The sequence below is a fragment of the Lolium perenne genome, chromosome 4 (genome assembly GCF_019359855.2).
Source record: "Lolium perenne isolate Kyuss_39 chromosome 4, Kyuss_2.0, whole genome shotgun sequence".
Taxonomy (NCBI): Eukaryota; Viridiplantae; Streptophyta; class Magnoliopsida; order Poales; family Poaceae; genus Lolium; species Lolium perenne.
The window spans coordinates 391541028-391565768 of NC_067247.2; the positions used below are offsets into that span (position 1 = coordinate 391541028).

The window sequence follows — 24741 nt, forward strand, 5'->3', positions numbered from 1 at the left end:
AGATGTGACAGTGATGTAGTACTGTCTACCCATAAGTATTTGTAGCCCTATGAACTGTTAGTGCTCTAGTATTGAACTCCATGTACCCCTATTATGAATAGTTAGTATTGTTCCATTGAACTCTATGTACTCGTGTTGTTATGTTGAATCTTGTGTTGGTTTATAACTCTGTGTGTGTTTAACTGTGTGTTCAACTGTAAATTTTAGAAGCCTCGATGGTTTTTCGAGGGTTATCGACTATTTTAGCTCATATAGATCATGTATGTGGTTTTAAGCAGCCTCGATGGTTTTTCGAGGGTTATCGACTATTTTAGCCCATATAGATCATGTATGTGCCTCGATGGTTTTCCGAGGGTTATCGGCTATTTTAGCTCATATAGATCATGTATGATGTTTTAAGAAGCCTCGATGGTTTTCCGAGGGTTATCGACTATTTTAGGTCATATAGATCATGTATGTGCTTTTAAGAAGCCTCGAGGGTTTTCCGAGGGTTATCGGCTATTTTAGCTCATATAGATCATGTATGATGTTTTAAGAAGCCTCGATGGTTTTCCGAGGGTTATCGACTATTTTAGGTCATATAGATCATGTATGTGCTTTTAAGAAGCCTCGAGGGTTTTCCGAGGGTTATCGGCTATTTTAGCTCATATATATCATGTATGATGTTTTAAGAAGCCTCGATGGTTTTCCGAGGGTTATCGACTATTTTAGGTCATATAGATCATGTATGTGCTTTTAAGAAGCCTCGAGGGTTTTCCGAGGGTTATCGACTATTTTAGCCCATATAGATCATGTATGTGGTTTTAAGAAGCCTCGATGGTTTTCCGAGAGTTGTCGACCATTTTGGATCATCGAGAGGCTCTATGGTTATGTAAAACCCTCGAGGGTTTTCCGAGAGTTGTCAACTATTTTGGATCATCGAGAGGCTCTATGGTTATGTAAAACCCTCGAGGGTTTTGCGAGAGTTGTCGACCATTTTGGATCATCGAGAGGCTCTATGGTTATGTAAAACCCTCGAGAGGCTCTATGGTTATGTAAATAAAAACAACAACTACCAACATAGTCTGAAACTAAATCTTAAGAGCATCAATTGCAACATTTTGAAACAACATACATGATCAGCAAGATAGTTTGGACCATCATTTTAGAACATAGTCTTAACAGGTGCACACATATATAGTTTCACCCATACAGTACAACATAGTCTCAAATTTGAAATGACAACATAGTTTGGACCAATGCACTGACAACAGAGTCTTAAACATGCTTAAACATCAGGTTATGCATCGGGGAGCGAGGTGGATCCTGGCGATATGTAAACTTCCCAGCTGTCAGATAGCCCTTCATCCTACCTGTTAGAAGTCTCTTCCTTCCACTAACCCTCCTTGGGACATCAGGAGCAGAAGCAGTGCTTGTTCTTGGTGCAGAAAATCTTGGACCTGCTGGTGCTGCTCTGCCTCTTGGAGCTGCTGGTGCTGCTCTGCCTCTTGGAGCTGCTGCTGCTGCTCTGCCTCTTGGAGCTGCTGGTGTTGCTCTGCCTATTGGAGCTGCTGGTGCTGCTCTTGCTGTTGGAGGTGCAGGTGCTGGTGGAGGTGCCTCATCAATTTGCCTTGTACTCTATAAACATTCAAATTAAGTGAATATTGTTCAAAAGCAAGTAGTGTACATGGCTTAAACATACAAATATTTTTACCTGGTGCTTATTCTTCCTAACTTGCAGCTGTGGCTTCAGAGGTGCCTGGCAACTAGTGTACCTATGGCCAACAACCTTGCAGTTGCTGCAAGTAATATTGGCCATCCTAGAAGTGTCTCTTGGTGCTGGAACTTCAAATTGTCCCTTTCTTGTTTTAACTTGTTTCCTTCCTGGCTTCTTGATACGTCCAAAACGTATCTACTTTCCCGAACACTTTTGCTATTGTTTTGCCTCTAATTTGTGTATTTTGGATGCAACTAACGCGGACTAACGCTGTTTTCAGCAGAACTGTTCTGGTGTCTCGTTTTTGTGCAGAAATCCAACTTTCGGGAAAATCCTCGGAATTTATGCAGAAGGTCCTATTTTCCCAGAATATTGGCGGAGCCAGAAGGGCGAGCCAGGTGGGGGCCCGAGGGCCCCACACACTAGGCCGGTGCGGCCCAGGAGGGGCCCGCGCGGCCCTAGTGTGTGGCAGCCTCGGTCGGCCCCCGACGCCCTCCTTCGGACTACTTATTGCCTTCGACCTAAAAACGCACGAAAAAAAGTCGAAGTCGCCAGAAACCCTCCAGAACGCCGCCACATCGCGAAACTCCGTCTCGGGAGCCAGAAGTCTCCGTTCTGGCACTCCGTCGGGACGGGGAATTGGAGGAGATCATCGCCACCATCACCACCGACGCATCTCCATCGACCAGCCATGTTTCCCCCATCCATGTGTGAGTAATTCCCCCGCTGTAGGCTGAAGGGGATGGTAGGGATTGGATGAGATTGGTCATGTAATAGTATAAGATTGTTAGGGCATAGTGCCTAGTGTCCGTAATTGGTACTTTGATGATATTGTTGCAACTTGTTATGCTTAATGCTTGTCACTAGGGCCCGAGTGCCATGATCTCAGATCTGAACATGTTATTATTTCATCATGATATTCATTGTTTATGGTCTTACGTGCAAGTTGTATACACATGTCGCTGTCCGGAACAAATGGCCCCGAAGTGACAGAAATCGGGACAACCGGAGGGGATGGTAGTGATGTGAGGATCACATGTGTTCACGGAGTGTTAATGCTTTGCTCCGGTACTCTATTAAAAGGAGTACCTTAATATCCAGTAGATTCCCTTGAGGCCCGGCTGCCACCGGCTGGTAGGACAAAAGATGTTGTGCAAGTTTCTCATTGCGAGCACGTACGACTATAATTGGAACACATGCCTATTGATTGCTTTGTACTTGGACACCGTTTTATTATTATCTGCAAATGCCCTGCTTGATTGTTACATGAGTTTCTCTCATCCATGCAACGCCCGTTATCCGTCCCCGTGCCTACAGTATTTTAATCCCTTGTTTACTATAATCACTACTGTTGTCTCTGTTACTCTGCTTGCTATTATTTCACTACTGCCATCGCTATAAAATCACATTATCGATAAACTCTTGCGAGCAAGTCTGTTTCCAGGTGCAGCTGAATTGACAACTCCGCTGTTAAGGCTTTCAAGTATTCTTTGTCTCTGATACGTCTCCGACGTATCGATAATTTCTTATGTTCCATGCCACATTATTGATGTTATCTACATATTTTATGCACACTTTATGTCATATTCGTGCATTTTCTGGAACTAACCTATTAACAAGATGCCGAAGTGCCGATTCTTTGTTTTCTGCTGTTTTTGGTTTCAGAAATCCTAGTAAGGAAATATTCTCGAATTGGACGAAATCAAAGCCCAGGGGCCTATTTTCTCACGAAGCTTCCGTAAGTCCGAAGGAGAGACGAAGAGGGGCCACGGAGGGGCCACACCCTAGGGCGGCGCGGCCCCCCTTGGCCGCGCGGCCCTGTGGTGTGGGGCCCCGTGCCGCCTCTTGACCTGCCCTTCCGCCTATAAAAAGTCTCCGTGACGAAACCCCCGCACCGAGAGCCACGATACGGAAAACCTTCCAGAGACGCCGCCGCCGCCGATCCCATCTCGGGGATCCAGAGATCGCCTCCGCACCCTGCCGGAGAGGGGAATCATCTCCCGGAGGACTCTACGCCGCCATGGTCGCCTCCGGTGTGATGTGTGAGTAGTCTACCCCTGGACTATGGGTCCATAGCAGTAGCTAGATGGTTGTCTTCTCCCCATTGTGCTATCATTGTCGGATCTTGTGAGCTGCCTAACATGATCAAGATCATCTATCTGTAATTCTATATGTTGCGTTTGTTGGGATCCGATGAATAGAGAATACTTGTTATGTTGATTATCAAAGTTATATCTATGTGTTGTTTATGATCTTGCATGCTCTCCGTTACTAGTAGATACTCTGGCCAAGTTTTTGCTATTAACTCCAAGAGGGAGTACTTATGCTCGATAGTGGGGTCATGCTCGCATTGACACCGGGACGATGACAGAAAGTTCTAAGGTTGTGTTGTCTTTGTTGCCACTAGGGATAAAACATTAGTGCTATGTTCAAGGATGTAGTCACTAGTTACATTACGCACCATACTTAATGCAATTGTCTGTTGTTTGCAACATAATACTGGAAGGGGTTCGGATGATAACCTGAAGGTGGACTTTTTAGGCATAGATGCAGTTGGATGACGGTCTATGTACTTTGTCGTAATGCCCAATTAAATCTCACTATACTCATCATGATATGTATGTGCATGGTCATGCTCTCTTTATTTGTCAATTGCCCAACTGTAATTTGTTCACCCAACATGCTGTTCGTCTTATGGGAGAGACACCTCTAGTGAACTGTGGACCCCGGTCCAATTCTCTTTAAATACAATCTACTGCAATACTTGTTCTACTGTTTTCTCGCAAACAATCATCTTCCACACAATACGGTTAACTCTTTGTTACAGCAAGCCGGTGAGATTGACAACCTCACTGTTTCGTTGGGGCAAAGTACTTTGGTTGTGTTTTGCAGGTTCCACGTTGGCGCCGGAATCACTGGTGTTGCGCCGCACTACATCTCGCCGCCATCAACCTTCAACGTGCTTCTTGACTCCTACTGGTCCGATGAAACCTTGGTTTCTTACTGAGGGAAACTTGCCGCTGTGCGCATCACACCTTCCTCTTGGGGTTCCCAACGGACGTGCCAACCACACGCATCAAGCAAATTTCTGGCGCCGTTGCCGGGGAGATCAAGACACGCTGCAAGGGGAGTCTCCACTTCTCAATCTCTTTACTTTGTTTTTGTCTTGCTTAGTTTTATTTACTACTTTGTTTGCTGCACTAAATCAAAACACAAAAAAATTAGTTGCTAGTTTTACTTTATTTGCTATCTTGTTTGCTATATCAAAAACACAAAAAAATTAGTTACTTGTTTTACTTTACTTAATATCATGCATGTTTTTATTTCACTAGTTAAGCATAATGGAAAACAACAAAAATATGAGAGATATTTATGAACTTTATCTTGAATTAGGACATGATGTATTTGAAGAGAGAATTAAAAAACCCATGGAACTTTATATGCATGCTAATGGGAATGTTATTACTATGAATGCTTTGAACACCATTGTTGCTAATGCTATGGAAAATTCTAAGCTTGGGGAAGCTGGCTTTGATGAGCATGATCTTTTTAGTCCCCCAAGCATTGAGGAGAAAATTTTCTTTTATGATTACAATATGCCTCCTATATATGATGATAGCCACTTTGTTGAATTTGCTCCCACTACAACTAATAAAATTGATTATGCTTATGTGGAGAGTAATAATTTTATGCATGAGACTCATGATAAGAATGCTTTATGTGATAGTTATATTGTTGAGTTTGCTCATGATGCTACTGAAAGTTATTATGAGAGAGGAAAATATGGTTGTAGAAATTTTCATGTTACTAAAACACCTCTCTATGTGCTGAAATTTTTGAAGCTACACTTGTTTTATCTTTCTACGCTTGTTGCATTATGCTTCTTGAACTTGTTTATTTACAAGATTCCTCTTCATAGGAAGCATGTTAGACTTAAATGTGTTTTGAATTTGCCTCTTGAAGCTCTCTTTTGCTTCAAATACTATTTCTTGCGAGTGCATCATCAAAACTGCTGAGCCCATCTTAATGGCTATAAAGAAAGAACTTCTTGGGAGACAACCCATGTTTTTACCTACAGTACTTTGTTTTTATTTTGTGTCTTGGAAGTTGTTTACTACTGTAGCAACCTCTCCTTATCTTAGTTTTGTGTTTTGTTGTGCCAAGTTAAGCCGTTGATAGAAAAGTAAGTACTAGATTTGGATTACTGCACAGTTCCAGATTTCTTTGCTGTCACGAATCTGAGTCCACCTCCCTGTAGGTAGCTCAGAAAATTAAGCCAATTTACGTGCATGATTCTCAGATATGTACGCAACTTTCATTCAATTTGAGCATTTTCATTTGAGCAAGTCTGGTGCCATTTTAAAATTCATCAATATGAACTGTTCTGTTTTGACAGATTCTGCCTTTTATTTCGCATTGCCTCTTTCGCTATGTTGGATGAATTTCTTTGATCCATTAATGTCCAGTAGCATTATGCAATGTCCAGAAGTGTTAAGAATGATTGTGTCACCTCTGAATATGTCAATTTATATTGTGCACTAACCCTCTAATGAGTTGTTTCGAGTTTGGTGTGGAGGAAGTTTTCAAGGATCAAGAGAGGAGTATGATGCAACATGATCAAGGAGAGTGAAAGCTCTAAGCTTGGGGATGCACCCGGTGGTTCACCCCTGCATATATCAAGAAGACTCAAGCGTCTAAGCTTGGGGATGCCCAAGGCATCCCCTTCTTCATCGACAACATTATCAGGTTCCTCCCCTGAAACTATATTTTTATTCCATCACATCTTATGTGCTTTTTTTTGGAGCGTCGGTTTGTTTTTGTTTTTTGTTTTGTTTGAATAAAATGGATCCTAGCATTCACATTGTATGGGAGAGAGACACGCTCCGCTGTAGCATATGGACAAGTATGTCCTTGGTTTCTACTCATAGTATTCATGGCGAAGTTTCTCCTTCGTTAAATTGTTATATGGTTGGAATTGGAAAATGATACATGTAGTAATTGCTATAAATGTCTTGGGTAATGTGATACTTGGCAATTGTTGTGCTCATGATTTAGCTCTTGCATCATATGCTTTGCACCCATTAATGAAGAAATACATAGAGCATGCTAAAATTTGGTTTGCATATTTGGTTTCTCTAAGGTCTAGATAATTTCTAGTATTGAGTTTGAACAACAAGGAAGACGGTGTAGAGTCTTATAATGTTTTCAATATGTCTTTTATGTGAGTTTTGCTGCACCGGTTCATCCTTGTGTTTGTTTCAAATAAGCCTTGCTAGCCTAAACCTTGTATCGAGAGGGGATACTTCTCATGCATCCAAAATACTTGAGCCAACCACTATGCCATTTGTGTCCACCATACCTACCTACTACATGGTATTTTCCGCCATTCCAAAGTAAATTGCTTGAGTGCTACCTTTAAAATTCCATCATTCACTTTTGCAATATATAGCTCATGGGACAAATAGCTTAAAAACTATTGTGGTATTGAATATGTAATTATGCACTTTATCTCTTATTAAGTTGCTTGTTGTGCGATAACCATGTTCACTGGGGACGCCATCAACTATTCATTGTTGAATTTCATGTGAGTTGCTATGCATGTCCGTCTTGTCTGAAGTAAGAGAGATCTACCACCATATGGTTAAGCATGCATATGTTAGAGAAGAACATTGGGCCGCTAACTAAAGCCATGCTCCATGGTGGAAGTTTGATTTTGGACAACAATCCTCAAATCTCAAATGAGAAAATTATTAATTGTTGGTATATGCTTATGCATAAAAGAGGAGTCCATTATCTGTTGTCTATGTTGTCCCGGTATGGATGTCTAAGTTGAAGAATAATCAATAGCGAGAAATCCAATGCGAGCTTTCTCCTTAGACCTTTGTACAGGCGGCATAGAGGTACCCCTTTGTGACACTTGGTAAAAACAATGCATTGTGATGATCCGGTAGTCCAAGCTAATTAGGACAAGGTGCGGGCACTATTAGTACACTATGCATGAGGCTTGCAACTTATAAGATATAATTTACATGATGCATATGCTTTATTACTACCGTTGACAAAATTGTTTCATGTTTTCAAAATCAAAGCTCTAGCACAAATATAGCAATCGATGCTTTTCCTCTATGGAGGACTATTCTTTTACTTTCAATGTTGAGTCAGTTCACCTATTTCTCCCCACCTCAAGAAGCAAACACTTGTGTGAACTGTGCATTGATTCCTACATACTTGCTTATTGCACTTATTATATTACTCTATGTTGACAATATCCATGAGATATACATGTTACAAGTTGAAAGCAACCGCTGAAACTTAATCTTCTTTTGTGTTGCTTCAATGCCTTTACTTTGAATTATTGCTTTATGAGTTAACTCTTATGCAAGACTTATTGATGCTTGTCTTGAAGTGCTATTCATGAAAAGTCTTTGCTATATGATTCACTTGTTTACTCATGTCATATACAATGTTTTGATCGCTGCATTCACTACATATGCTTTACAAATAGTATGATCAAGATTATGATGGCATGTCACTCCGTAAATTATCCGTGTTATCGTTTTACCTGCTCGGGACGAGCGTAACTAAGCTTGGGGATGCCGCTCCGTCTCCGACGTATCGAGAATTTCTTATGTTCCATGCCACAGTATTGATGTTATCTACATGTTTTATGCACACTTTATGTCATATTCGTGCATTTTACGGAACTAACCTATTAACAAGATGCCGAAGTGCCGATTCTTTGTTTCTGCTGTTTTTGGTTTCAGAAATCCTAGTAAGGAAATATTCTCGGAATTGGACGAAATCAAAGCCCAGGGGCCTATTTTCTCACGAAGCTTCCAGAAGTCCGAAGGAGAGACGAAGAGGGGCCACGGAGGGGCCACACCCTAGGGCGGCGCGCCCCCCCCTTGGCCGCGCGGCCCTGTGGTGTGGGGCCCCCGTGCCGCCTCTTGACCTGCCCTTCCGCCTATAAAAAGTCTCCGTGACGAAACCCCCTGTACCGAGAGCCACGATACGGAAAACCTTCCAGAGACGCCGCCGCCGCCGATCCCATCTCGGGGGATCCAGGAGATCGCCTCCGGCACCTGCCGGAGAGGGGAATCATCTCCGGAGGACTCTACGCCGCCATGGTCGCCTCCGGTGTGATGTGTGAGTAGTCTACCCCTGGACTATGGGTCCATAGCAGTAGCTAGATGGTTGTCTTCTCCCCATTGTGCTATCATTGTCGGATCTTGTGAGCTGCCTAACATGATCAAGATCATCTATGTGTAATTCTATATGTTGCGTTTGTTGGGATCCGATGAATAGAGAATACTTGTTATGTTGATTATCAAAGTTATATCTATGTGTTGTTTATGATCTTGCATGCTCTCCGTTACTAGTAGATACTCTGGCCAAGTTTTTGCTATTAACTCCAAGAGGGAGTACTTATGCTCGATAGTGGGTTCATGCTCGCATTGACACAGGACGATGTGAGAAAGTTCTAAGGTTGTGTTGTGCTGTTGCCACTAGGGATAAAACATTAGTGCTATGTTCAAGGATGTAGTCACTAGTTACATTACGCACCATACTTAATGCAATTGTCTGTTGTTTGCAACTTAATACTGGAAGGGGTTCGGATGATAACCTGAAGGTGGACTTTTTAGGCATAGATGCAGTTGGATGACGGTCTATGTACTTTATCGTAATGCCCAATTAAATCTCACTATACTCATCATGATATGTATGTGCATGGTCATGCTCTCTTTATTTGTCAATTGCCCAACTGTAATTTGTTCACCCAACATGCTGTTCGTCTTATGGGAGAGACACCTCTAGTGAACTGTGGACCCCGGTCCAATTCTCTTTACTGAAATACAATCTACTGCAATACTTGTTCTCTTGTTTTTCGCAAACAATCATCTTCCACACAATACGGTTAACTCTTTGTTACAGCAAGCCGGTGAGATTGACAACCTCACTGTTTCGTTGGGGCAAAGTACTTTGGTTGTGTTTTGCAGGTTCCACGTTGGCGCCGGAATCACTGGTGTTGCGCCGCACTACATCTCGCCGCCATCAACCTTCAACGTGCTTCTTGACTCCTACTGGTCCGATTAAACCTTGGTTTCTTACTGAGGGAAACTTGCCGCTGTGCGCATCACACCTTCCTCTTGGGGTTCCCAACGGACGTGCCAACCACACGCATCAGTCTCCCCTTGTGTTGAATCAATAAATTGGGTTTTACTACCCGCGAAGACTGCTGCGATCCCCTATACTTGTGGGTTATCAAGACTGTTTTCTGGCGCCGTTGCCGGGGAGCATAGCTTTATTTGGAAGTTCACTTGGATTGATATTGTTCGCCGCAAATTCTCCATCATGGGTAAAACTCGCGATCCTAAAGTCGCCATATTACCATCCACTACAAGAAAAGGTACAACTCTGAGTACCTCTGCTACTCTTGATTCACCATCTGTGATAAGTCAACTTGTTTCACCGTCACAAGCTTCACTTGCTGGTACTTCTGCTGAATCTGAAAACTCTCATAATATTGATAATGTTTCTGCTGTGCTTGATGATAGTGGTTCATTGGGATCTTTTCTAGATGCTACAATTGCTAGGTCTAGACAAATTGAAAATACTGAAACTCCTAATGCTACTACACCTGTTAATTCACCTAAACTTGATTATGCTAGTGATGATCCTGATGAAGATTATGTGGAGCTTAATGATGATTTTGTTAATAGATGCAATGCTACTGCTGATGCAAGCAAAATTAAAAAGTTTCTCACACAATATACTGTTAGACATAAGTTATCTCCTGATCCTAAATTTGCCACATCTCCTATATGCATTAAGGATAAATATTATGATTTTTCTCTTGATCTATCTCATATAGCTATTGTAGAGAAAGCACCCTTTTGTGGTACTGAAAAAGAAAGTGCTGTAGAACACATGATTGAACTTTCTTCTATGAGTAGCTTGTTTTCTGATGATGTCAAGATGCGTACTTATTTTGTCGCTAAATTTTTTTCTTTCTCATTAAAGGATGATGCTAAAACTTGGTATAATAATTTGCCTCCTGGTTCTATTAAAAGTCCAACTGATTTGCGTGATGTTTTCTTTCGAAAATACTTTCCTGCTAGTGCTCAACATGTTGCTTTACAGAAAATTTATAGATTTGACCAGGGAGATGAAGAGAAATTGCCTGAGGCTTGGGCAAGATTTTGTTCTCTTATCAGAGCTCGACCTGGACATGATTTAGAAAAGAATGATCTACTTGATATATTTTATAGTGGACTAACCATTGAGTCTAGGTCATATTTGGATAGTTGTGCTGGTTGTGTTTTCAGGAAAAGAACTCTGCATTTAAGCTGAAGAATTATTGGCTAAAATAGTAGGAATCATGATGATTGGACTACGCCTGAACCAATTCCAACGCCAATATTGAAGAAGAGGGGTTTAATTAAATTGAATGATGAAGATATGAGGGAAGCCAAGAAGTCTCTCAAGGAGAAAGGTATTAAATCTGAAGATGTGAAGAATCTACCTCCCATAGAAGATACTAGGAAGGATAGCGCGGCGTCACGCCGCGCGTTTACGAAATGGTAAAGCATACCAAAATTCCACTGAAGCAAATTTGATAACACCGGGTAATGTCACACGAAAGCTAAAAGGACAACATATACAAACTGTATTAATAATATAAAGTAGGTTAGTAAGATTGTTAGTGTTGTTGTTCCATGTCCTCTCAGCCATCAACGATTAATATGTTTTATTTAGCGGAAGTGAAATCACTTTTTAAAGACTTTTTAACCTATCCTTAAATAATTTTGAAGAAATCAAGAGTTGGTACACTTAGATGCAAGGCCGATAATATGGGCCAGACCAATAGATTGAGCTTTGAGTTTTTTCGGTTGTGTTAACTTTTTTCGGTTGTGTTAACTTTTTTTTTTGCATCCTTACTTTTCTTGAGGGGCTCATTTTCTCTACCTTATGTGGGAAAAACCGTCGGGGACGCACTGGGTGTGCTAGGGATCACTTTGCCCTAAGCCAAGATGGGCTCGGCCCATGTTACACTTTTCTTCTAACTTTCTATTTAAATTTAAAAAAATGTTCAAATATTGAAATTTCGAATATGAGAATGTTCAGATTAAAATATGGTCATATTAAAAAAATGTTCAAAACTAAAAATAAAATCGTAGTTCAAAATTGGAGAAGTTTAACGGAAAAACCAAGAAAACCAATAGAAGCCGAAGAAACCAGCAGAAAAAAACGAAGTAAAATAATAATATCTTTAAATTTGGAAAATTTTAAAATTTTTAAAAAGTTCAAACCTGAAAAGTTTTCAGATAAAAAATGTTAAGGTTTATAAAATGTTGAAATCTAAAAATTTCAAACTTGAAAAAAAATTCAGACAAAAGTTGAACGAAAAAACCAACGAAAACCAGTAGAAAAACGAAAAAGCAGCAGAATCCAAAAGAAACATCGAAAACTGGAAAATCCGAAAACCCCACTCGTACTGATGGGCCTGGCCCAACTCTTTTTCCCTTCAGGCGGCACGGATGATCAGGGCCGCACTGGACGACAAATAGGATCCACCCTCTTCTTGTCTGTTGCATTTTCACGGTGCCATGTACTCGTTCCTTTTCTTCCACGTGTTGCTATTTGATAAGCTTCCAAAGCGGCGGTGTTTCCCTCTTGTCGATGAGATCGAGGTGCTAGTGCTGGCCACTGAACCAGCACATATAGAGAGACAGAAGAAAGGGGAGGTTCGGTGCGGGTCGCCGCCATGCCGGCGAGCAGTAGGCAGGCTCGCCAGAATCTAAATCGACGGTGCTTTCCTGCTGTCGGACAGTCCAGGCGCTAGACCTAGCCATCGAGCCATCACGGCCATGAATAATAGGGGGAAAGGTTGGGCGATGGTCGCCGGCATGCCGCCGAGCAACAATTAAGCTCGCCAGAAGTGCTGCAGGCGATGTGACAGATGCAAGAAGGGCAAAGGGAAGCGAGCAGGGCAAAAGAAAGGCACTGGGGCAAGAAGAGGAATCGAGGGCAGGGTGGTAGGCGATGCTAATGGCATGGACAGCCCAGGCGGGCGGGAGCTAACCTCCCGCTAGCCGGTCTGCACTTCTTCTTCAGCCATTCATGGCACCGCGCGTCCAAGGTAAGCTTATCTTCTAACCATAACTACAATTCTGTGGGGAGAAATGATGGAAGATTTGATGGTAGAGTTACAGAGAGAAATTTTATTATCGTGTGTTGCAAGACCGGAATTCTATTGTAATCAGATTGCTTTGCACTCTAATCGTCTGAGTAGGCGTGGTGTTTCTTTGTGCAGCTCCCAAAATCTGGAACGTTCTGTCCCTAAGAAAGAAAATTATTGCACTTGAGGAAACAACCGAATAAAAATTAAACGAAAAAAAACAGGGTGGCCTTCATGCTTATTTTCGAGATAGAGGACCACTTGTGCAACAGTACATTTAGAATGGTTAAACTAACAAATCTACATGGTAAAGTAAGAACTCAGGTGTACATGGTTGGGTTAGTACTAAAAGAAATTGGCCTTCCTACTTATTTTGTTTCTATATGCAGTTCTCAGAACCTGGAATGTCTTGTCTCTCTAGGTAAGGAAATCACGCACCAAAGAAAACTGTGATAAACAAATTAGACAGAAAAAGAACATAGGCGATCTTTCGAGCTTATTTTAGAGATACAGAAGTAGCTATGCCATATTCAGAACTGTATATTTATCAAACTAACGAAAACTACATGGGAAAGTAAGAACTGGAAACAAACTTTACATGTGTGGATTAGCAGTAAAAAGGAACTTGGTCAGACCAATTTGCAATAAAAAAGATACACTTTTGCTTCTTCATTGTTACTTTTGTAGAAGTCTACAAACAAAGTGCAGCTCTCGGATGCATAAACTAAATAAACCAGAATCTTTTAGCACGTAAAATAGAACATAACTTATTTCATCTTGCTACTGAATTTTCTTATCCTTTGATGCTGATGTTGCACACCAAAAGGACAACATGGGTGCAATTAACAGTGGCACCTGGGGATAGAAGAAGATATTACCTTGTTTCCTCAAAGATGGAAGAGCCCAGTTTCTTCCGTCCCCTGCCGCGTTCCAGCTCCTGCTCCACTGGAATGACATCCTTCCTATGCTGCAGCAGGATGGACATTATTGGAATTCTAGTGCGTCAGGTTGCGCTGCCGCCTGCCGGGAGTGCTCCACAACAGCTCCTTCTTTTTTTTTGAAAAGGGATAAACCCGGCTTCTGCATCGTGATGATGCACACAGCACAACAGCTCCTTCTTCATGAAGATAGGCATGGTTGTCGTCGCGCGGCGGCAGAATGGACCCTTTGGACTTTCCCTCTCCGCAGCTCTGTGGCCGGGCAATGTAAAATATATAATGTGCCTGTAATATTTATTGTCAATGAGGATGCTAATGATAGTCAAACATCGCTGCTACTATTGCACTCATAGGAATGTAAGTCGAAAGTTAACATTTTGATTTTGGTTTCCTTGTAGATTATTGAGGTACAGCTGGACATGGTTATTAAGGTCTAAATTCTCATTTTGCTTTGATCTATAGGTATGAACATTCTATATGAGTCTTTCAAGCTGCCCTTTTCCTCTGATGTGATGCTCATTCGAGACCTGGACACATGGTATTTTTCAGATGGCCATGTTCATTCTTTGGCTCCTCAAAATCCTGAATTGGTCCTCATCCCTGGAGCTGGTAACTGAGTTTAAGAAGGATAAATACACACATTGTCTTGTTGAGATGGCTTGGTCATGTATTCAGCGTAGTGGCAAGGTAAAATTTCTATTCAACTCTCAAGCTTGTACTTGCAACATGAAATGAACAGAACTTACTAAGACAATTACCAACCTATGCAAATGCTTTTTGTTTGTATATATATATATATATATGTTCCGCAGCGCCAAGTCAAACTAAACAATGAGTTCGTACAACCTGAAGGTGGCCTTGTGACAATCTTGCCGTTCACTGTATGAGTGATAATCGTGCTTTGTTGTGACTACTTGAGCCCATGTATACCAACGGAGTAGACGTGGCGCGAGCGGTACCGGAGTTGTTGCAACTACTGATGTTAACCCTCATCATCATCGGCGTCCAACCAGTTTCTTCTAGCAAGTAGATTGTCTGGTTCATCACTTCAGGTTCTTGCTTTTGCTTCAGGTTCTTGCTTTTGAAACCTTTGGTGAGACTTTTCTGACTCTCTAGATCAAACTCTTGTGCTTCCTGCAAGGAAGAATCTGGAGTTAATATTTCCTCTCTTGGTAAGGTATGTATTATTCATCTGAAGTTCATCTTGAAAATATTTCCTCTCGGTAAGGTCTCCATCATTTATCTGGAATTAATCCTGAATTATTACTTAGTGAAGCATGGCTTATTTAGTTGGCAACAACTTCTTGGATAATTTCTTTCTCAGAGTTGCACTATAGACAGTAAATATATGTTGAATTGGGATAGCTGATATGCAGATAATCTGAAAATATACCTTTGTTTAGTTGCTGCATTGGTAGGTCCCAAGTCTCTCCATTTGTTGTTGTCACTTTGTATGCTTGTTTCCTTGCACAAAAAAGATGATAATATGTGAGACAAAACCATAGTAAAAATAAAGATGCTTTGCTACCGAAGATGTACTTCTACCTCTTTCTAGTTACTCATAGGTTGTCCATAAAAATCTTGTATAGGAAAGACTTCAACGGTTATAAAATGAATCCCACATCAACCAGAACATGATGTAGATATCTAAGAGGACCATCTAAATCCATACCATCTTTTTTTTCCTACAAAGATCCGAAAGCAACACTAGTGGACAGCTAGCTCACCGCCTAATCATGTGGACACTTTCCCTTTTTTTTTTGGATATTAGGCATCTTGAAGAGAGCTAGCTCACCAAGTAGTTGCTGAGAGGGGGAGGGGAAGCTAGCTTACTGGTCCAATCAACACCGTCGTCGCCTTTGTAGTCTTCGTCCGTGACCAAGCACAACGCGCAGGAGCACACTCTGCAGGCCATCCTATGGCCAGCAGCACAACCATGGAAGGTGACCGCGGCTTATCAGCCAACACTACAGGCCAAGCAGAAGGCGAGCGGACGGAGTCATCAGAAGGGTGGGGGGCTGGCTGGCCAGCGGCCAGCCTCCCACGAACATGCGACGCAGCCGGCCTATATTCGTAGGTGCGCGCTGGCACTGAAAGGAAGGGGTGCATTAGAAGAAAAATTCACCTCAAGGCCACAACGAAAACGCAAGACAATTGTAGAAATTAAGAGGACAAACAACCGATGCCGGCAAACGGTGCTGGCCGTCGTGCGACGGATCAACCGGAGAGCTCATGGGGAGTTGTAGCCTGCAATTGACGCCATTGCCATCAACCCCCGAGGAGCTCGGCCTGGGAGTGCGCCGCGGTTGCCTTCACAACGGCCAGGGAGGGAGTGGAGGGGGTCGGCGGTCCGCCCCAGGTGGAGCATGTGGCCGGCAGGGGTGGGGATTGGGGAGGAAGAGAGAAACCACCGATGGGGATTGTGGACTGGGAGAGAGATGGGGATTGGGGAGAACCTGGATTGTTCGGTGGTTGGCGTCCACACCGCTTTGACCGCCGCTGATGGTGGGGTGAAGTGGTGAAGAGAACACTCACGATGGCCCAAATCACCCATGATCTGCCAAGACCGGTAACACCGGATATCGAAGGTGAACAGAATAGAAGGAAAAGGAGGCAACCGGCCCGCAAATAAAGGATTGACCGGCTGACTCCCGGTAACCCCTAATTGTTTCAAGGAAAAAAAAGAAAAGAAATTGAACCAACCTCCCGGATCTACAGGAATCATTGGATGTCTACAGTGAAAAAATTATACGTGGCCATGTCCTGTTGGAGGAAACGGTGGAGGAAACAGTGCTCAAATCGATCTCCTCACGGCAAAAGGGTTCAACTTTGATATAGTTTATAATATGTGAGATAATTCCCCCTTCATCCATGATTGAGGTAAACTCCCTTCAGCGCTTTACTAGGGAAGATATTCCGTATTCAAAACCTCCTGCGCAATGCTTAGATGAGTTTGATAATTATATTGTTAAGCAAGAAAATTTTAATATGAGAGTAGAGAATCATCTAATGGAAAATTCTCAAGCTATTAGCAATTTGCATGATATTGTGGAGAGAACCTCCAATGATGTTAAGATGCTTGTTAAACATTTTCAAATGGTTCAAACTAAAATTGATCAGCTTACTAAAGTGCAAAATGACTTATTAAAAAATAATTCTAAAGAGAAACATGCTTATGAAGTAACAACTAGAGGTGGTGTCTCTACCCAGGATCCTCTATATCCTGAAGGGCATCCCAAAATAATTGAACAAGATTCTCAACGCATTGAACCTAGTGCTCCTTCTAAGAAAAAGAAGAAGAAACATAAAAATGTTGTAGAATCCTCTGAACCTGTTAATGATCCTAATAGTATTTCTATTTCCGATGCTGAAACTGAAAGTGGTAATGAACATGATAATAATAATGGTAATGATAAGAATGATGTTTCTGATAAAGAAGAAGTTGAAGATGAACCTGAAAAGCAAGATAAAAATAAAAAGTATACTAAAGAAGATCTTATTGCTAAGAAACATGGTAATGAAAGGGAACCTTGGGTGCAAAAGCAAATACCTTTTCCTGCTAAGAAACTAAAATCAAAGGAAGAAGAACACTATAATAAATTTTGTGATTGGATGAAACCTTTATTCTTGCAAATCCCTTTGACTGATGCTATTAAATTGCCTCCTTATTCAAAGTATATGAAAGATATTGTTACTAACAAAAGGAAAATCCCCAATGAGGAAATTTCCACTATGCTTGCTAATTACTCTTTCAATGGCAAAGTTCCAAAGAAGTTGGGCGATCCAGGTATACCTACTATTCCTTGTTCTATTAAGAATAATTATGTTAAAACTGCTCTATGTGACTTGGGAGCCGGTGTTAGTGTTATGCCTTTTTCTCTTTATAAGAGACTTTACTTAGATAAGTTGATACCTACTGATATATCTTTGCAAATGGCTGATAAATCTACTGCTATTCCTGTTGGTATATGTGAGGATGTTCCTGTTCAAGTTACTAATAACTGCTTGATATTAATCGATTTTTGTTGTGTTGGAAATGCCTGAAGATGATAATATGTCTATTATTCTTGGGAGACCTTTTCTTAACACCGCAGGGGCTGTTATTGATTGCAATAAAGGAAAGGTTACTTTCAATGTTGATGACAGGGAGCACACCGTCTATTTCCTCAAGAGGATTGATAAAGTATGTGGAGTTAATACTATTTCTAATGTGAGAACTATCAAAGTTGGAACTATCGATTGTCCTATATATGAGCCTAAAGAAGGATATCAAAATCTTATGATTGGATCCATATCAATACAATTCAAGGTAACATGATTGATTTGAGGTTTATTTCTTCTTATGCTATGTAAAATTTATTTGGTGGCATGACTTGATCAACCTTGTTAACAAATACTTTTTATATGCATAGAGGAGGTAAACAACATCTCTTTCTTTCTTCCTCCACTTGTTCTACTTGTTGTAGCACTTTTGTTTTGTAAAGTTCCTTAGTTAATTAGAGATTTCAAAAAATTTCCTGGCCAGTAATAATAAACTTAATACCCAGAAATGTGCATTTTTCAAAGTTTTCAAAAATTCACAAAAATTATACCGTTGGTCCTATTTTTCGAGAATGCACCTGGGAGCACCTGGGAATGACCAGTGGGGCACCCCAGGGTGGCACCCCACAGGCCGGCGCGGACAGCAAGGGGGGCGCGCCACCCTGGTGTGTGGGTCCCCCTTTGCCCCACTTCAGCATCTCTTCCTCCCACACTCTTCTCTCTCCCGAAAAAATCGACACCAGCTTTCTCTCACTCGCGTTTTTGCTCAAGAGCTCCAGATTTCTCGATCTCTTTGCTCAGCCCAGATTTCTGTCTGAAATTTGGCACATTTTCTCTTCGGTATGTGACTCCTTCGATTATCCAGGTAGAATTTTGTTTGGTGGAGTATATCTTGAATATTTTGCTGCTATAGGTAACATGTTTAGTGAGCTTGCATGCTTGTTCTAAGTGGTAGAAACTAGTTTTGATGCATGATTAGTACTCTAGCAAGTTCCTATGGTAGTTTTCCTCAATTATATGTCACCAAATCAAATTTTATATTGTTTGTTGAAAAATTTCAGAAAATGGAAGGGAGTAGGCACCAACTCAACCAACAAGAATTGGAGGTGCAACCGGTCATGAGAATTCACCGCGAAGAAGGAGTATACCCCGCTTACTACCCGTGCGTGGATTTTATGAGTAGTGCAGGAATCTTGCAAGATGTTCGAAGTCTAATTTTTCGTGCAGGGTTGGATGATTTTGTTGATGGTGAACCATTTCAATATGCAAAACTGACTATGTCTGTAGTGCAGGATTTTAAATTCAATTGGTCGCGATCTAACCCCATGGTTCAGTACAAAATTTATAATAAAACTGTCAACTTGCCATTCAATGATTTTTGTGCAGCAATCAGAGTGCCGCAATGGGGATCATGCGAGAAGATAAGGGGATCGCCGCAAGAGTTCTTGGACCTCTTCAAGATGATTTGTCATGAAAGAAGCTTCTCAGAGGATGGTGGTAAAATCAGTAGCATTCAACTCCCAGCTATTCGTTACTTTGCTTATTTCATCACCAAGTGCGTTCTTGCTAGAAAGAATGGAAGTAAGTTATCTATCCAGGATCTAGCCTTTCTAGCTGCTGCATTACAAAGTGATAGGACTTACAACTTGGGTGCTTTGATAGCCAACAGACTTGCTACTAACCGTGAGAAGGGAGGAATTTGTGGAGGTCTCATCGCCTCTCGTTTATTAGCTATGCATGGTGTAGAACCTCACCATCTTGATATTCAACTTCCCATAGAGAAACTTGACATATTCTCCATGATTAAGCATGAATTTGTTTCTGATTCGTCCAATTTGAGCAACCTGTCTTATAGAATAACATTTTACAAGAAAGCTTGGAGAATAACTAAGAAAACTGAAAAATTAGTAGGATTGCATGCACCTGCTCTGTTTAACCTTGATTCCAGGGAGGATTGGTCAGTCACGGAAAGTGCACTTAATGCATACATAGAGGGAGGAGGCCATCGTGCAAGAGACAACACGGAGGAGGACGAGGAACACCTCGATTCGTCATCCGATGCAGCGAGTTCTTCGCATCAAGTTGGGCATGAGGAGCCTCCACGCTTTTCTTCTGCAACGGGACCTTATTATGACTACGCCATGTATGATCCACCGGCGTGGAACCCAGACCCTCGCTGGGGTTGATCTCCACTTAGGCCAAAAGCCTAAGCTTGGGGGGAGGTATACCGGCATCACTCATTCTTTGCATATTATGGTTGCTGGATACTTGTACATACTTGTTTAGTTTCTTTGAGTGGTTTTCTAATGAGAGGGAGATGATATTTGGGGAAGTGCTGCCTGAAAACAGATTCTGGACTGTTACTAAAAAAATTCGTGCGCACAGCCAGAATGTTATTTTGAGCTGACAATTTTTATGCATGTTCCCCAGGTTTTTATCTAACTTTCATTAGTTGAACACTTTTCGAGTTGAGCAGCTTAAGAATTTCTTTAAAATCGATTACTGTACTGCTGTCAAGTTTTGGCAGATTTCTGCCATCTTGCTTTTCTGTGTTTCTTTTAGTTTTCATTTTCTTGTTCTTACTTTGTTTCTTTCCCAAAACACAAAAAGACCAAAAATATTTCTGTTGTTTCTCTTCACCATTCGTTTATTTTGGTTTCTTGCATTTGTTTCGCTTTATTTGCTATTGCTAGTTTGCTATAAGAAAACCCAAAAAGATTTTGCTTTGTTCGCTTGCTTCTTTTTATTCTTGTTCTCAAATTCGAAAACACCAAAAATATTTGCTGTTCTTCTTTGGTTTGTAAAGTTCATCATGAGTTCAATGGTCTTCGGTGGCTGGAGCATGGTTTTCATTTCATATTATCCAAGCTACACAAGTGAAAGGGCAATAATGACGATATTCGACGATCTGATTGTGGTGAGAGGCTGGTATGAACTCTATTTGTTTTCATTTTTTGTACATATACTCATCCATGTGAGCATGCTTAGTTGGTTCATGTGAGGTATATGTCATTTAAGAAAGTCTAGTAGTTCATGATCTCTCATGTTTAGCTCCAATTTATTAATATGAGTAGCATGTCATGGATGTTTGCTTGCATTGTTTTATTCATAAATAGGTATGATATTGTGGTATCCTCCTCTGAATAATTCGTTTAAATTAACTTGGCACATGCTCACGCATGCATATGACTGAACAAAAGTCAATTAAGCCTCGATGATTTACATTGCTTCAGAATTCTTGTATCACTTTTATGCCTCAGTTAATTTATTTTGCCGCAAGCATGATTATGACAGTTACTGCTCTCTTGATTGTCGCTTCCTAGTCTATTGCTAGCCTTCACTTGTACTGAGCGGGAACGCTGCTCGTGCTTCCAAACACATGAAAACCAAGTTATTCCAAAGTGTCCACCATAAATACCTATGCATGGCATTTCAAACCATTCCAAGTAAATTCTTATGCGCTACCTTTAAACCTTCAAAATGCTTCTCAATTTGTGTTAATGTTTCATAGCTCATGAGGAAGTATGTGGTGTTTAACTTTCAACCTTGTCATTTACTCTTGACGGACTTTCATATGGACTAGTGGCACATCCGCTTATCCAATAATTTTGCAAAAAGAGCTGGCAATGGGGTTCCCAGCCCCGATTAATCAAACTTTACTAATAATTCTCTTCACATGTTTTGCTTTGATTCATCAGTAAGCAACTTAATTTTGCAAATAGATACTCCTCCATGGTATGTGATTGATGGAAGGCACCCGAGGATTCGGTTAGCCATGGCTTGTGTAAGCAAAGGTTGGGGGGAGTGTCACCCATAATAAAACTAAAATACGTGTGTAAACAAAAGAGAAGAGGGATGATCTACCTTGCTGGTAGAGATAACGTCCTTCATGGGAGCCGCTCTTGAAAGTCCGGTTGGCGAGGTAGTTGGTGTACCCATTACCATTCGTTGACAACAACAATCACCTCTCAAAACAATTTTACTCCTGTTTTAAAAATGAAAAGCTCTAGCGCATGTTAATCCCTGCTTCCCTCTGCGAAGGGTCAATCTTTTACTTTTATGTTGTGTCTCCATCCTTTCTTTGAGCACTTTCTTGAGAGCACAACTGTTATTCTTAGTGTAATATGCTTGTCTCAAAATATGATTGATTGTGGTATAACTTTGATGCTTTTATCTCTGGCAATCACTATTTCTAGTCTTTCTATGAACTTCAGAGGTGCCTGAACATTTATGTTTTGCTGATCAAATATGGGCAAGCGAGACACCACTCTATCATACTCTTTTATGAACATTGCAATCCTGCTTATATACATGATTCATGATGCTTATTATTAATTGTTGGTACCTTTCCATGATTGACATAGCTATTAGATGATCTTATTTGCATGTATCTTATTATGAACTGCCTAAGTGTTAGCCATAGCATGAGAATATTTACATCATATGAACAAATGTGTTCGTGAAAATTCTTTTATCGCTCAGTTGTTAACTGAATTGCTTGAGGACAAGCAATAAGCTAAGCTTGGGGGGAGTTGATACGTCCAAAACGTATCTACTTTCCCGAACACTTTTGCTATTGTTTTGCCTCTAATTTGTGTATTTTGGATGCAACTAACGCGGACTAACGCTGTTTTCAGCAGAATCGTTACAGTGTCTCGTTTTTGTGCAGAAATCCAACTTTCGGGAAAATCCTCGGAATTTATGCAGAAGGTCCTATTTTCCCAGAATATTGGCGGAGCCAGAAGGGCGAGCCAGGTGGGGGTCCGAGGGCCCCACACACTAGGGCCGCGCGGGCCCACGCGGCCCTAGTGTGTGGCGGCCTCGGTCGGCCCCCGACGCGCTCCTTCGGACTACTTATTGCCTTCGACCTAAAAACGCACGAAAAAAAAGTCGAAGTCGCCAGAAACCCTCCAGAACGCCGCCACATCGCGAAACTCCGTCTCGGGAGCCAGAAGTCTCCGTTCTGGCACTCCGCCGGGACGGGGAATTGGAGGAGATCATCGCCACCATCACCACCGACGCATCTCCATCGACCAGCCATGTTTCCCCCATCCATGTGTGAGTAATTCCCCCGCTGTAGGCTGAAGGGGATGGTAGGGATTGGATGAGATTGGTCATGTAATAGTATAAGATTGTTAGGGTGATGGCGTGTATTTCACACGTTCGTTGGGCAACCCCAAGAGGAAGGTATGATGCGCACAGCAGCAAGTTTTCCCTCAGAAAGAAACCAAGGTTTATCGAACCAGGAGGAGCCAAGAAGCACGTTGAAGGTTGATGGCGGCGGGATGTAGTGCGGCGCAACACCAGGGATTCCGGCGCCAACGTGGAACCTGCACAACACAACCAAAGTACTTTGCCCCAACGAAACAGTGAGGTTGTCAATCTCACCGGCTTGCTGTAACAAAGAGTTAACCGTATTGTGTGGAAGATGATTGTTTGCGAAAACAAGAGAACAAAGATGGCAAGAGATTGTATTTCAGTAAAGAGAATTGGACCGGGGTCCACAGTTCACTAGAGGTGTCTCTCCCATAAGACGAACAGCATGTTGGGTGAACAAATTACAGTTGGGCAATTGACAAATAAAGAGAGCATGACCATGCACATACATATCATGATGAGTATAGTGAGATTTAATTGGGCATTACGACAAAGTACATAGACCGTCATCCAACTGCATCTATGCCTAAAAAGTCCACCTTCAGGTTATCATCCGAACCCCCTCCAGTATTAAGTTGCTAACAACAGACAAATGCGTCAAGTAATGCGCGTAATGGAATCCGTTACTACATCCGTGAACATAGCACCAATGTTTTATCCCTAGTGGCAACAAAGACATCCGTAACCTTAGTGGTTCTTGTCACTCCTCCAGATTCACAGAGACATGAACCCACTATCGAGCATAAATACTCCCTCTTGGAGTTACTAGCATCAACTTGGCCAGAGCATCTACTAATAACGGAGAGCATGCAAGATCATAAACAACACATAGACATAACTTTGATAATCAACATAACAAGTATTCTCTATTCATCGGATCCCAACAAACGCAACATATAGAATTACAGATAGATGATCTTGATCATGTTAGGCAGCTCACAAGATCCGACAATGATAGCACAATGGGGAGAAGACAACCATCTAGCTACTGCTATGGACCCATAGTCCAGGGGTAGACTACTCACACATCACACCGGAGGCGACCATGGCGGCGTAGAGTCCTCCGGGAGATGATTCCCCTCTCCGGCAGGTGCCGGAGGCGATCTCTGGATCCCCCGAGATGGGATCGGCGGCGGCGGCGTCTCGGAAGGTTTTCCGTATCGTGGTTCTCAGATCGGGGGTTTCGTCACGGAGACTTTTATAGGCGGAAGGGCAGGTCAAGAGGCGGCACGGGGCCCCACACTACAGGCCGGCGCGGCCAAGGGGGCCGCGCCGCCCTATGGTGTGGCCCCTCCGTGGCCCCTCTTCGTCTCTCCTTCGGACTTCTGGAAGCTTCGTGAGAAAATAGGCCCCTGGGCTTTGATTTCGTCCAATTCCGAGAATATTTCCTTACTAGGATTTCTGAAACCAAAAACAGCAGAAACAAAGAATCGGCACTTCGGCATCTTGTTAATAGGTTAGTTCCAGTAAATGCACGAATATGACATAAAGTGTGCATAAAACATGTAGATAACGTCAATAATGTGGCATGGAACATAAGAAATTATCGATACGTCGGAGACGTATCAGCATCCCCAAGCTTAGTTCTGCTCGTCCCGAGCAGGTAAAACGATAACACAGATAATTTCTGGAGTGACATGCCATCATAATCTTGATCATACTATTTGTAAAGCATATGTAGTGAATGCAGCGATCAAAACAATGTATATGACATGAGTAAACAAGTGAAT

The 24741-nt window shown here is 41.8% G+C and overlaps 1 protein-coding gene and 1 pseudogene across 1 annotated transcript; one reads left to right on the top strand and one right to left on the bottom strand.

Annotated features, from left to right (window-relative positions):
* LOC139830372 (disease resistance protein Pik-2-like) overlaps positions 1–24741 on the bottom strand; it is a 36579-nt pseudogene that overhangs the window by 1813 nt on the left and 10025 nt on the right.
* Positions 17835–23275, top strand: LOC127297497 (uncharacterized). Its single transcript, XM_051327819.2, has 2 exons — positions 17835–18122; positions 18916–23275. Exons 1-2 carry the CDS (start codon positions 17850–17852, stop codon positions 20038–20040), a joined length of 1398 nt encoding a protein of 465 aa, XP_051183779.2. The 5' UTR covers positions 17835–17849; the 3' UTR covers positions 20041–23275.